This window comes from Oncorhynchus kisutch, linkage group LG20, assembly GCF_002021735.2.
Source record: "Oncorhynchus kisutch isolate 150728-3 linkage group LG20, Okis_V2, whole genome shotgun sequence".
In the NCBI taxonomy this organism is placed as follows: domain Eukaryota; kingdom Metazoa; phylum Chordata; class Actinopteri; order Salmoniformes; family Salmonidae; genus Oncorhynchus; species Oncorhynchus kisutch.
In genome coordinates, this window is record NC_034193.2 from 23296697 (window position 1) to 23312133 (window position 15437).

The following is a 15437-nucleotide window of genomic DNA, read 5'->3' on the forward strand; positions in this document are numbered from 1 at the left end:
AGTCACTTTGAATCATGCCCTTGTGAGAATGTTTCACATGGTTCCCTATTTTGTGAGTTCCCCCTATCCATGAAACAGATGCACAGTGGAAGTCACTGTCTTTTCTCGGATTAATCTCTACTGTCAGAGACCATGTCTTGCTCGATGAACGTGGATCCACCAATCCTGACATTCACCAACACACACATGTGAGTGTGAGTTCATATGACAAAATGTTCAGGCAGGGAGTTTGCTGAGTATGCATCACAGATATGCTATCATGATAACTTGCCTTAATGGAGGAGAGGTTACCTTTAGCTGCCTTGTCAAACATCACAGTAAATGAGATTCCTGGATCAATATCTGTTCAGTCACCCGTGAGAAAATAAAACAGGACACAAATCATATCCATTCAACTATGACCTTTATGTTTTTGATGCATCCTCTTCGTGTGCATCTGTAGCACAAAATAATGTATTTCTCTGCAAGATAATGATAATTGTGAACCTCAAATATGTCAGGTAGCATGAGGGCCTATAGTATGATGCCAGTCGAAGAAAACGTAAACCAGAGAGAGGCCTGTGATGCTGGTGTAGAAATGACATCACGGGTAAAGGGGCTTGGTGGGGGGAGGGGTTGCTCTGACAGCCTGCCTGCCTGTGAGGAGAATGGGGATGTAGAGGGGGTGGATGGAGGGATGGAGGAAGGAGGTGGGACTCTGCACAATCTCTCTCTGACTCACACACTCAGCGTCACTCCCTTGCTGTCCTCTTGCTGTCCCTGGCTCTCTGAGCCTGCAGTTGCTGGGAGCGATATAGTGGGATTCTCGGCTCCCTCCCCCACCACACAATCTCTGACACTCACGCTCCACATGACTTCTGCATATCACAGCTTACTGTAAACGACCATCTCCTGCATGTTATCCAGGTGCAAAATGAACAAATTAATTCACAACGGAATTATACGTCTTGAATTTGTGTTATTGTATCATGTGCAAATCACTTTAAGAAATATCTAGGCTACTCTTAATGAATACAAAATGCATTGAGCCTCACTTCCAACAATGCAAGTAAGAAGCATATTGTTGTTGAGCAATAGTGAGATGTATTTCACTTAATTTTCAAGGAGAAAGGCATAACCCCTGAGCATCCACACCCTTCTTCCACTCATTTCATTCCTCATTCTGAAGGAGGGTGAATGCCTAGATAGCAAAGGGAAAGGGTGCGTTCCTCGGCCCAGGCGTTGCTGGCGTATGCCAGATCTTACAACGCCTGGATAGGTATTTTACGCTTCAGCTAACCAGATCACAGGCTATAGCAGTCTGTCAGTCGATGACACCAGTGATGACGTGCATGCAATCGTTGGTTGATGCATGCAACTTCTGAGCATGGGAACGCGACGGTTGTCATTAGTTACCACAGCCACAAAGTCAACATTTCTATCACATTTTTGGTCGGCATTTAATGTTAAGGTTAGGCATAGGTTTAGAAGTGTGGTTCAGGTAAGGTTATGTTTAAAATCAGATTTTCAGAAGGTAAATTGTAGAAATATGCGGGGTTTAGACATTTGTGGGTGTGGTAACTAGTGACGACCGAACGCCACCAAAGCCTGCAGCGGAGCACACCAAAAGAGATTAAAATAGGGGATGACCTTCAAAAAATGAAATACAGAATCTGGAGATAAACCATTTACTTTGCATGGGTTTAGTCGTAAATGTATACAATTGTTTTTGTCATTTGAATTATGTTAGATTTGTTTGTTGTTGTAATTTTAATTATGTTTGATTTGCTGCAGTAAATCATTATTAGAGTTATTTGTGAGCGCCTCCCCTACACACAGTTGATGATGGGTTTTATCCATATGACCAGTCAGGTGATCTTTTCCACTTCGCCATTTTGTGCTGCTGCTACGCCGGGTATTTATCTGAAGATTCGTGACTAGTCCATTTACATTGCTACTTAGCTAGGTGTTATTGTACCTTTCCCAGTTTACAGCTAAAGACCGTTGCCTTCGATAGGTTTAGTACCTAAAACCATTGGGAAACATAGTAATAGCCGTTTTGTATTATTTAGTTTACTGTGTGAGAAAGAATGTCGTCCGAAAGCCCCGAATACTCTCCGTTCTTCGCAGTGATGGGTGCCTCTGCGGCTATGGTTTTCAGCGGTAATTATCACACAATTCAAATACTATCTTTATTAGCTAGCTGCATTTAAATTATACATTGTATGTGTAATTTGTCAATCTTAACAGCACAATTCTCGTTATTGCTTGAAACCAGCTAACGTTAAAGGAGCCCAGGCAGAAATAGTCATTGACGTAACGTTATTTGACATTTTAATTAACTTTAGCTAGCTAATATACTTGTCCAGTATTTTGCGAAACTGTCATTACCAATAATCACACCTTCAGATCAACGCATTTGAAGTGAGAGTTCGTTCTTTCTCAATTTTAGGCGCTTTTCGTTTTACGCTTTGCGACATGCGCCACACTAAGACACCACCAGATTGGAGCGTAACGTTACTGGCATCTTCGGCGAGTTGGTCATTATGACGGCAGGAGGCCTATTGATTGTGAATATTGACCATCCGTGTCAGATGTTGAGTATAAACAACTGATACTATGAAGAATACCAGCTCAAATTGGTTATAGATTTGTGCAATGTAACGTTAGGCATAACCAGCAGGGGGGCACGCTCATGCGATGACAACCTAGGGAATGGAATGCCATCGTTTGGTCCACGTCATACGAACAATTCCAAGTACATTTGGGTGATTTTAAAAGGCCACTGCATAGGAATTGGGCGCTTGTGGACCAATTCATGTGTATAGGCCTCAGATAATTGAAATGGAAATAAACTGCACGAGACACCTTAGATTCAAGGAAAATGGTATTTGCATCAATATCACATGACAATCACACGATTGGACTTGTGATTTGGAATGTTAAAGTAGCAAAGGATTTAGGAAGTGCACTTGTGGTGTAGACCTAATAAACAATATACCACTATAATACGATTAATATAGAACATTCAATCAGATTTATGATACATTTGCATGTCTAAGAAGACGAATTGGCAACTAAGTGCAATAATTTGATCTCTGGCTCATGTTCTGGATGGCCTCCGGTCCAAGTGAAGGTGTAGAAACGACGGTCCAGTGATCTTTCTCATGACAAATGAGAACAGGGAAGACGATGATGCATCAGTATGGTCTTAGGATTTGTTTTATTGTCCTGTTATGTCTGATGTGTTCACTCAAGCATTTTGCATAATATACTTCCTAACAGCATACAATTACCAACCAACTGTGCCATTGACTGCAATATACATGGTTTGGACTATCACTAGGCCAAAATTAGCAATCAATGTTTAAACATCCACTCCAGCAATCTTTTTAAACTTTTTTCCAGTGGAAAAACAATATGGCACTAAATACAGTAATGTACACACTTAGACATGTTCTGGAACTTTATCTGCTCCTGCTTTGATCTCTAAGTGTTGATGTGTAGCTCATACATGCAGAATTACTGTCTCACCTCAATTGGCCACGATCTCTAGTTTGAAAACAACAGTTTTTCTGGAAGCTGTGGTGCCATTTTTTTCCCCCCCAATGTGGGCCCAGCCCCCTAGCAATTCGAGTTCAAGCAATGAGCTTCAACCTCTCGCCATATGAGTGACAGCTAGCAAGATGCACGTTGCACCCACAGCAGAGCGAGACGGGTCAATGATGTAGTTAAAAGTATCATTTATTTATTACAAAAGTATGTGGACACCCCTTCAAATGAGTGGCTTCGCCTAGTTCAGCCACACCCGTTGCTGAACGGTGTATAAAATCGAGCACACGGCCATGCAATCTCCATAGACAAACATTTACAATGGCCTTACTGAAGAGCTCAGTGACTTCCAATGTCGGACCGTCATAAGATGCCACCTTTCCAACAAGTCAGTTTGTCAATTTTTTTTTGCCCTGCTAGAGCTGCCCCGGTCAACTGCAAATGCAGTTAATGTGAAGTGGAAACATTTAGGAGCAACAACTTTACAGAATGGGACTGTTGAAGCGCATAGCAAGTAAAAATGGTCTGTTCTCAGTTGCAACACTCAGTACCGAGTTCCAAACTGCCTCTGGAAGCAACGTCAGGACAATAACTGTTCTTCGGGAGCTTCATGAAATGGGTTTCCATGGCCGAGCAGCCGCACACAAGCCTAAGATCACAATGCCAAGCGTCGGCTGGAGTGGTGTAAAGCTCGCAATCATTGGACTCTGGAGCAATGGAAACACGTTCTCTGGAGTGATGAATCTCGCCTCACCATCTGTCAGTCCGACAGACGAATCTTGGTTTAGTGGATGCTACCTGGGCTCGAGCCAGGAACACATCGACAACAGCCACACTTGAAGCAGGGTTACCCATCGCTCCACAAAAGCCGCAGCCCTTGCAGGGCAAGGGGAACAACCACTCCAAGCATCGGAGCGTGTGACGTTTGAAACGCTATTAGAGCGCACCCCGCTAACTAGCTAGCCATTTCACATCGGTTACACCAGCCATTAGGCTGATAGGCTTCAAGTCATAAACAGCACTGTGCTTGCGAAGAGCTGCTGGCAAAACGCACGATAGTGCTGTTTGAATGAATGCTTACGAGGCTGCTGCTGCCTACCATTGCTCAGTCAGACTGCTCTATCAAATCATAGACTTAATTATAACAACACACAGAAATACAAGCCTTTGGTCATTAATATGGTTGAATCGGGACACTATTTCCGTGAAATACGGAAACGTTCGGTATTTTAACGGGTGGCATCCCTAAGTCTAAATATTCTTGTTACATTGCACAACCTTCAATGTTATGTCATAATTACGTAAAATTCTGGCAAATTAGTTCGCAATGAGCCAGGCTATCCAAACTGTTGCATATACCCTGACTCTGCATGCAATGAATGCAAGAGAAGTGACACAATTTCACCTGGTTAATATTGCCTGCTAAACTGAATTTCTTTTAGCAAAATATGCAGGTTGAAAAAAATGTACTTCTGTGTATTGATTTTAAGAAAGGCATTGGTGTTTATGGTTCGGTACAGTTGTCCAACGATTGTGCTTTTTTCGCAAATGCGCTTTTGTTAAATCATCCTGCAGCTTTGCATCGATTATATGCAACGCAGAACACGCTAGATAAACTAGTAATATCATCAACCATGTGTAGTTATAACTAGTGATTATGATTGATTTTATTTTTTTTATAAGATAAGTTTAATGCTAATTAGCAACTTACCTTGGCTTCTACTGCATTCGCGTAACAGGCAGACTCCTCGTGGATTTCAATGAGAGGCAGGTGGTTATAGCGTTGGACTAGTTTGAATCCCCCGAGCTGACAAGGTGAAACTCGTTCTGCCCCTGAACAAGGCAGTTAACCCACCGTTAATAGGCCGTCATTGAAAATAAGAATGTTTTCTTAACTGACTTGTCTAGTTAAATAAAGGTATAACAAATTAAATAATCTGCGCCCAAAAATACAGCTTTCCCGATTGTTATGAAAACTTGAAATCGGCCATTCCAATGAATCGGTCGACCTTTAGTTCCAACATCTAGTGAAAAGCATTTGCAGGACAGTGGAGGCGGTTAAAGCAGTGACAGGGGGACCAACTCCATATTAATGCCCATGATTTTGGAATTAGATGTTTGAGCCGGTGTCCCCATACTTTTGGTCACATAGTGTAGGTGATGTAGTACTCCATTTTCGGGGACCACTTTAGGCTCGTGAGCTTTTTCAGAACTACTGACTAAAGTATACAAAAGTACCAGAGAAATGTAAGGATAAAAACATGTTTTGATAATTGGTATTTTTATTTCATTAAGGAGTAGGCCATTCAAGTAGTTGGTCTGCTGGTGCCTTCTGTTATCGGCCTTCCTCTTGTTTGCGGGAACAATAGAGAATCCCCCCCCCACCCACACACTTGTGCCATATGAGGATACCTGGACCACCTATTGATGTGCCTTAAGTAAATTCGGTGATAAATTAGGTGAAAAGCAGACACTAGTAGGACTTTAATTAGACTATTTCACAAAGTACTGTTTCTCCTTTTTAAGTTTTTGTGCCCTTTATCAAATGACATTGTGTTCTTTTAGCACGGCTTAGGCTGCATGTGGCAAAGCTGATTTTGGACTGATGTTCTAGAAATAATTGACTCTGCTAAATTGTCATGTTATATAGGGCATGACCTAGTGGGGATTTTAATCATGCAGCTTTTGCTAGTAGGGCTGGCACATAGTTATGGATGAAGACAGTCATGAAAATAATAAGTCTTAACCGTTAAATAATATAGATAAGAGATATCTGAGAGGTTTTTATTTAATTTTTAACCAACAGCTGACTGAAGACAGGACAGCCAGGCATTAGTGCGGTTGAGTCCGTTTCTGCTCTATCATGGATTCTTAATGTGATAACTTTGTTGTGCCCTGCTGAAACAAGCAACAAATGATTATTTTCATGATGGTCTTCATCCATAAACCCCCCCCCCCCCAACGATGTTTAATGAATAGAACAGGCTCAGGGCTCCTGAGTGGCGCAGCGGTCTAAGGCACTGCATCTCAGTGCTAGAGGTGTCACTACAGACCCTGGTTCGATTCCAGGCTGTATCACAACCGGCTGTAATTGGGAGTCCCATAGGGCGGCGCACAATTGGCCCAGTATTGTTAGGGTTTGGCCGGGGTAGGCCGTCATTTTAAATAAGAATTTGTTCTTACCCTAGAGGTTATGTGGGACGCCAGCGTCCCATCTGGCCAACATCCAGTGAGATTGCAGAGTGCCAAATACAGAAATACAAATTTATAAAAATTAAGAAAACAAAACATTTTTTACATAGGTTTAAAGATTAACTTCTTGTGAATCCAACCACGGTGTCAGTATTTTAAAATGCTTTACGGCGAAAGCATACCTTATGATTATTTGAGAACCTAGCCCAGTTGACAAATTATTACTAACAGTAACTAGCCAAGCAGAAGCTTTACAAAACACAGAAATAGAGAGAAAATGAACCCTTACCTTTGATCTTCATATGGTGGCACTCAGAAGACATTAATTTACTCTAAATGTTCCTTTTGTTCGATAAAGTCTCTTTATATCCAAAAACCTCCGTTTTTGTTCCCGTTTTCTTCAGTAATCCACAGGCTCAAACGCAGTCAAAACAGGCAGACAAAAAATCCAAATTGTATCCGTAAAGTTCATAGAAACATGTCAAACGATGTTTATATTCAATCCTCGGGTTGTTTTTAGCCTAAATGATCTATAATATTTCAACCGGACAATGTCATCAATATAAAAGGTCAACAAAAAATGCACTCTCTCGGGATTGCGCATGAAAAAGCTCTGACATGTCAGGGTTCACTCATTCAGACTGGTCTTACTCCCTCATTTATAAGAATACAAGCCTGAAACCATTTCTAAAGACTATTGCCTTCCATCTATTGGAAGGCATAGGAACTGCAAATTGAGTCCTAAGTCAGTGGATACTGTTAATGGCATTGAGTAGAACTACAAAAACAAACAACTTCCTGAAATATTTGTTTTTTTCTCCGGTTTTTGCCTGCCAAATCAGTTCTGTTATACTCACAGACACTATTTTAACAGTTTTGGAAACTTTAGTTTTCTATCCAAATCTACCAGTTATATGCATATCATATCTTCTGGGCCCGAGTAGCAGGTGGTTTAATTTGGGCATGCTTTTCATCCAAAATTCCGAATGCTGCCCCCTACCCTAGAGGTTAACTGACTTTTCAAGTTAAATAAAATGCAATGTATTTTTTTTGTAATGCCAGTTGAGTTGAATGAACAGCTGATGAAGTCACTGCACTGGCAGTGGCGACCGATGTCCTTGCACGTCAGATGGTGATGCCATCTGACGTAAGACAATGACAAGTCACAGCACTTATTGACGTGTACACTTCCTGCTTTTACTTCATTCTTTGCGCCTTCTGGGTACTCTCGCAATGGCTGCCTTCATTGACTTGAATGGGGATGCCTATTATATTTATTTCAATGGCAGCACATGCAGTGAAGAGAGAATGGTTTGCTATTCAAATGGTTATTCTGGAGACTATTTGGCTGGCCAATTACCTTCATCCAAAATTCAATTTCTGTCAAAGCCCTAACTGCTAGTAGCTGGAGGGTATTGCCTTCATCCAAAATTCAATTTCTGTCACCTTCCAGCTACTAGCAGTTAGGGCTGTATGTGGCACTATTGGCTCCTGTACTGTGTGGTGGGGTATTTTTTTTAATTTTTTCACAACCAAAGTGAATTGGTGACTCTAGCCTTACTGGCTGTATTGTAGTTCAGCTTTGGTATTGAAAATGAAGCCATGGCCTATAGAAAACATGGTTCTGTAATAACGTGGATGAAGGGTGGCCTCAGTTATACTCCTGTCTAGTGCATTAAGTAAGTCTACTTGTACTCCTTTTCGCAGCCCCAAAGTTCAGAAATGTGTATGACCCTCTCACCTAATGTTTCTGTCAACGCTCCATACATGTGGAAACTGATTGCCCTCAAATAGACCATAACAAATATGTGTAGGAAGCACACTGGCTAGAGGCTAACCTAACTGGAGTCGTATACATGTTAGTGCTGACCCTGTGCTCCTATGGATAGTGACGGCACAGGGAAGTGCGGGTAGCCCCTGTAGCTGGCAGTGGGCGTGATCTGTGACGGGCAGGGTGGGAAGGAGTGACAGATGGGGAATTAGCCAGCTGAGAGGGCTGCTGGTGGGTGGCGCACCCAGTGGAGGAGGCTGATTAGGGACACCGCATTAAGCATCTTACAAGGTTTATATCCTACAGGAAACGTGAGCCTGCCATCTTGTGGTGTCTGTACCACTACTACCACCATACTTGAGATTGAGAAACAATATGTAAATAGACATTTTATCTATTGATTTTAAATGTGTTTTTTATCTATTGATTTTAAATGTGTTTTTTATCTACTGGTTTGTGTTTGTAAACCATTGCCTATATTGTGCTTCATGATCATTTTAAAGTGCATGCAGCAGCCTCTGAAGACCGTCTCACACTTATTTCACTGTTGCCGTTCCCAGTTATTTTCTTTAATGTCTTAACTCTGTGTGAAGGGTCTGCTTTGGCACGGTGGAAGCACCATGATGGAATCTAAAATATTGGTTAGAAGTCTCACTTGTAACAGAGGCATGAACAGCCTTAGAATATCACCACCATGAGTTGTACTGTAGCATTTTAACATAATCGATAGCCTAATTTGATAACTGGTTGTTGTGGCTATTTTTCATTAAACGACTTGTTACTTTCTGGTGATAAACTGAGGTCGCTGCATAGGGTTCTGACGATCATGGAATTTTGGATGACTATAATTGGCCAGCCAAATGACCGGTCCGTAATAACTGTTCGAATAGCATACACATTTTAAATGCAGATCTTCTCCTTTCCATGTACTGCCATAGGAGGAGATTGGGCGTCAAGTCAATGATGACATGATGGGTGGACTGGCGGCCATTGAGAGTGTACCCATAGGCGCAAAGAAGGAATTGGAGTAATGGGTTTACTAGTTGAATTGCCATGGTTAGAGGTTCCAAGCCCATTCTATTCATCATTTGCTACTACACCTTGCTCATTTCGGCAAGGGACAACAACGTTTAATCACAGAAATTGTCTCAACTGCACTAATACCCGGCTGTCCCGTCTTCAGTCAATGTTCGTTCCCAAAAAATAAACGGTTATTTTATTTTCATGATGGTCAGTTGTACTGTCAGTTACGCTTGCGTCATATCGACTGGTTAGTAGCGTTTTGGGCTGTTATGTCTGCAGCCTTCACTGCTTGAGGCCTCTGCTCTTGGTTGGTAGTCAGTACTGGCTGTGACGAGCATGGTAGCGATATGGCACTGGCTGACCCAGTCTACCATAGTGAGCTGTGCTGCACATTATCTCAGTAGTGCACACCCTAACCCTCCTAACAACTACTAGCCTATTCATGGCACTGGAGGAGATGCTTGACTTCAGAATTTATAGTGTTTTATATAGCCCAAAGTAAGGGCATAAGCATAATTTTAAAATGCTTGACTATTGCAGACGACGAGTTAAAATTTAGCCTTGTTATCTGCTGGTGTATTTAAGACCTCCTAAAAGCCTGGTGTTGTATAAAAGTCATCCTTTTTAACTGAGGTGGCTTGTGTCCTCCCTACTCTAAAAGCTAATCTTTTTGTGTCATGAGTCAACCTATTTTGATTATTTACTAGCATTTTTTTGTTATCTAGTTTTGTTCTATTACTGCTCAAATGGCATTTTCTGTCGGTTGGTTCAATAGATTTAGGAGTAGCTTTATATTTTTCCATAACATCATGGAGAGTACATTATTCTAATGGTCTTATTTACTCCATTTGACCATTTTTGATCCCTCACATCACTACCTAACCCAGATTCAGCTCCACCACATTTTGTTCAGTGTCTATAGACATAGTTTAGGGATTGTGTGCTCAAAATATTTAATTAGATGGACCAGTATGTTCTCATTTATTTTTTTAGGCTAAATAAATGGGTGCTATATTGCAAAGCAGATGTAGATGCTTGGGCAATATCCCTGGCTTCACTGCAATACTGTCCACTATGGTTTCATCAAGGTAGCTTACAGTTAATGTGCTGTTTAAGACCAAGAGTTGGCTATATTATGCTTCATATTAAAGTACTGATAAAGGGCTGTTTGAGCATCTTTTTCACTGAACATCAGTTTGATTACTTCTGTCTCCACAGTATCTTTACATTGCAGAGCGTCTGAGGCATCAGAGTGTAGTAACATTAATGAGTGATCTGGAGGGGGGAGAAAAAAAAGAAAGCTCTTTACCTCTGCAGAGGATTAGGATTAAAGCACAGGGGTTCTGTCTCTCATGCCACCCATTGCAGCAGTCCTCAAACTCAACATTTAATCTTCAGAGAATAAAGCCATGGGACCTTGTCTCCACTAACCTGCATGTTTAAATTTTTTAAATTGACATTTTTACCTTCATTTAACTAGACAAGTCAGTTAAGAACGTTCTTATTGTCAATGACTGCCTAGGAACAGTGGGTTAACTGCGTTGTTCAGGGGCAGAACGACAGATTTGTTTTTACCTCGTCAGCTCGGGGATTCGATCTTGCAACCTTTCGGTCCAACGCTCTAACCACTAGGCTACCTGTAGATCTGGGTCGTGTTCAGTAAAGCACACCATGGCAAAAAAAAAAAAAGAACTCCCCAATTAGAACAGTGATTGTAGTTTACTAATTCTCTAATTTCACTCAACTATTTCTCTACTGAACACAAGAGCGGGCATAAGGGCCAGCTGTTTGGAGAGGGTAATTCATTGTGCTTCAACATGGAAGTCATTACATTAACCATATACCACCTCCGGTCAGAGTGGGAGCTGCAAGATGGTGCTTTAGTGGTTGTGGCATGAATGATCTACTGTATAGAACCGTTCAGCGGTTGGACGTGGTCTTGTCTTGGTCTCTGATGTGCTGTTGTAACATAAAGCCCTTCTGTCTATAGACTTCCCTCAAGTGAAATTGAGAAGTGCTTGGCTATTTCGTAAAATCAATCACCAAGACTCATTTGATGGGGACACTCGAAACCAATATGCAGTAAATGCATTTGGGTATTGGTACTATTGGCTAGTGTGCGGCACTGCATGACCTTTCAAATTTTGTAAATTGTCTCTGGTTTGACAAATTCTGAACATGACTGAATGCCTCACTCTGATATCAGAGATGTAGGTCCAGACAGCATCCACTTTAAGTCACTCGTACTCAGGGGCTGAACAACTCTTCTCTATATGGCCTGAGTGATTAAACCTTGCATCGACGGCGTCAGTCTTGTGATGAATAAGTGCATGTAGAGGGAGTAGTGGCCTGACAGGTGGCTGACTGCCATGTGCACATTTTAAGGATTGGCCAGCCACTTCCTCCTCTCTAGAGATTATATCCACTTCCTCATTCTTTCCCGTTGTCGCATAGAGATGTATAGAGGTCACAATGTTGTATCTGTCCTATTATGGTGTCTGAGCGCACGGGCAGTGCCATTTGGATGGATGCGTCGTTTGCGATCTCTATGCTACAAAGGGGAGAGAATGAGGGAGTGGATAGAATCTTGTTTTTATGATTATCAGTGAAATGTATAAAATGTTGGTTACTATGTATACAAGACTATAAATGACAACACCCAGCTTTTGAGGAGCTGGTTAAAGCACTGGCAGACTTCCAACAATTGTGCTAAGCTAATGATATGCTAACATCACACTCAACTGCATGCAGAGACACATTGTATCCATGAGTTTGTCTGACTCTGAGATTTAGGTAAATTATCTACTTTCCCAATCTTGCAGTATTTTTTTTTTTTTTTTTTGATGCACCATTGCATTAATAGTGAATGTCCATATGGCTCTCTGCCTCATGGTCTGTCGTCACGCGCCGCCTGTCTGTGCTGACTGCGTTCTGCGGGGCCCCTACCGGTTAGTGCTGTCATAGAAATAGAATGGACAGACTCAATTTTATGATTGGTGCTGGTTTGTGTCCCTTCTGCTGCTGGTTGCCTCTGGAGGGATGTGGCATCCTGCTGTCCTCTGATGTCAGAAGCTTCCTGTGTGAAGAGCCTAATGAGTTTTTCAGGCAGGGAGGCGGTGTGATTTAGAACACTGCAGCTCTGGCACAGAGCCATGAAGGGGGTTAAACTGAGCTCCATTCCCTGTTGGGAGCTATGGGTTGAGGCGAGTAGAATTTGCCTGAATCGCAGTCGAGCACATCAGTGGCAAGCTGCTATTTTGGGGGGGGAAACATGATGCTGGTAATTTCCTCATACACAGGCAGAATTTCCCAGCTTGTAGCCATGTTGCCCTTGTTTGTAAAGGGAACAGAAACTGATTACATTACGATCTTCAATTTCAGTTCCTCATGTTGCTCAACCCTGTATTCTACTGTATTTGTACATTGATCTAATCACAGAATGAAGTAGAACACTGTATTATATCTAATACTCTACCTCCTTTCCCCTCCACCAGCCTTAGGAGCAGCCTATGGGACGGCTAAGAGTGGCACAGGGATCGCTGCCATGTCGGTGATGAGGCCGGAGCTCATCATGAAGTCGATCATCCCCGTGGTCATGGCGGGTATCATAGCCATCTACGGCCTGGTAGTAGCGGTGCTCATTGCCAACAACATCTCCGAGAAGGTCACCCTCTACAAGTAAGCCTAACTCCTCTCATGACATCTCTTACATCTAGAAATGTGCTCGAGTTGCATTTCCTCTTTCCCAATACTACAATGTGAGGAACTTACAACAGGCTGGGAGGCAACTGGTCTGTCAATCCATAACAGCTGACATTGACATAAGATCAAATCTTTATACTGTGGAAATTGTAGTTTTATTGCCAAATGTCTTATTGAAAACATCTGCTTGCTTTTGTCATTGTTCATTCTGCGTCACATAGTAACCCTGTAAATTGTATTGATCCTATTGTAATCCTCTCTCCGCTGTAGGAGTTTCCTCCACCTGGGTGCTGGCCTGAGTGTGGGATTGAGCGGGCTGGCAGCTGGCTTTGCCATCGGCATCGTAGGTGACGCGGGCGTGAGGGGCACGGCCCAGCAGCCCCGGCTTTTTGTGGGCATGATCCTCATCTTGATCTTCGCCGAGGTCCTCGGACTCTACGGTCTCATTGTGGCCCTCATCCTGTCCACGAAATAAACCACCAACTTCTCCACCAAAATATGTCCTATATGTTGCTGCTGGAGAAAAGAGTAAAACCAGAAATAAAATGTAAAGGAAAAAAAAAAAAAGGAAAATGTATGACAAAGTTTAAAAAAAGAGACGAACGTGGAAAATAATTACATAATTAAAAATGGCTCCGTAAATATGGTCTTATCTCTACAATGTGTACAGTCCAGATTTGATAGTCAAACTTCTTGTAAATGCGCAATGTAGTGATTTTGTCTGTCGTGTGTGTAAATGTATGGAGATTCTTCCTCCCCCCCTGGTTTAACGACATTCAGGTGCGCCAGGTTTCTTGCTGGTTTCTGCCTCGTCTTAGATCCTCACCAAAGGGCCCCACTGCATTTTTATTCTCCACATTCAGTTGGGAGTTCACATGATTTCTGTGTTGTCTATGGGGATCTATTTGTAAAGAGAATTGTATGGACTTAGCTTTGTTTTTTGTTTTTCCACTGGTTTTATTTATAAAGAATTGTTCAATGAATCTGTTTTTAAATGGAGCAAAAATGTTAAATTCCCTAGAAGAGATATGTATATATATATATATATATACATATACAAATATCTATAGATTTAATGCACTGTGGGTTAATTGTGATAAGTGGTTGGAATTCCTCTGGATGTATTAACGTACTTGGTTTAAAATTAAGATTGCCTTTAGTGTGTGACTGGTGGGGTGGGAGTTGTGTAGTTTAATCATTACAAACATTCTTGAAACACTTCAATGTTTTCCTGTAGTACTGCTGTTTTGATTGCATTAAAGGTGTGTGTGTGCCCCGTGTTGGGTCTCACAAGTGTAATTTCCAAATCTGTCATCTCCAGCTTCTTCATCCACCTCATCTGTAGGTAGATGTATGCATTCTCACCACAACTCTCCCATTAAACGTGCATGGAGCTATGGTTTTTGGTCCAATTCCTTGTACACCGCCATACTCACTGTGCCATCGTGTAATTCAAATAGGTAGCCAGGTTGTTTAATTGTAGAAATGTCACTCATGTATCTCAGGTGATTTCCTTGATTTGGGTTATTTTAAAGGTGATTGTTAATGTAACTCCAATGCGCTACACTGAACAAAAATATAGATGCAACATGCAATTTAAAATATTTTTACTGAGTTACAGTTCATACAAGAATTGGTCAATTGAAAGTCAATAGGCCCTAATCCAAGGATTTCACATGACTGGGGAAAGCGATTCCTCTGGTCACATAGTGGTTTAAAAATACAAACTCCTTTGCATAGTTCATTGTGCCCTGTGGAACGTTGTCCCACTCTTCAATGGCTGCGAAGTTACTGGATATGGGTGGGAACTAGAACACGCTGTTCACATCAATCCAGAACATCCCAAACATGTTTAATTGGTGACATGTCGTGTGAGTATGCAGGCCATGGAAGAACTGGGACATTTTCAGCATTCATATCCTTGCGACATGTGGCGGATGAATGGCACGACAATGGGCCTCAGGATCTCGCCACGGTATTTCTGTGCATTCAAATTGCCATAGATCAAATGCAATTGTGTTGTCCATAGTTTATGCCTGCCCATACCATAATCCCACCACCACGGGGCACTCCGTTGACATCAGCAAACCTGCTCGCCCACACGACGCTGTCTGCCATCTGTCCAGTAGATTTGAAATCGGGCTTCATCTGTGAAGCGCACTGCTCCAGTGGCCATCGAAGGTGAGCATTTGCACACTGAAGTCGGGTCAAGACCTTG

General features: G+C 42.0%; 1 protein-coding gene across 1 annotated transcript; it reads left to right on the forward strand.

Annotated features, from left to right (window-relative positions):
• Positions 1 to 1845: 1845 nt before the first annotated feature.
• Positions 1846 to 14618, forward strand: atp6v0cb (ATPase H+ transporting V0 subunit cb). The gene is made up of 3 exons (XM_020453736.2): positions 1846 to 2142; positions 13012 to 13195; positions 13490 to 14618. The coding sequence occupies exons 1-3, from the start codon at positions 2070 to 2072 to the stop codon at positions 13692 to 13694; spliced, it is 462 nt and encodes a 153-aa protein (XP_020309325.1). The 5' UTR covers positions 1846 to 2069; the 3' UTR covers positions 13695 to 14618.
• Positions 14619 to 15437: the final 819 nt, after the last annotated feature.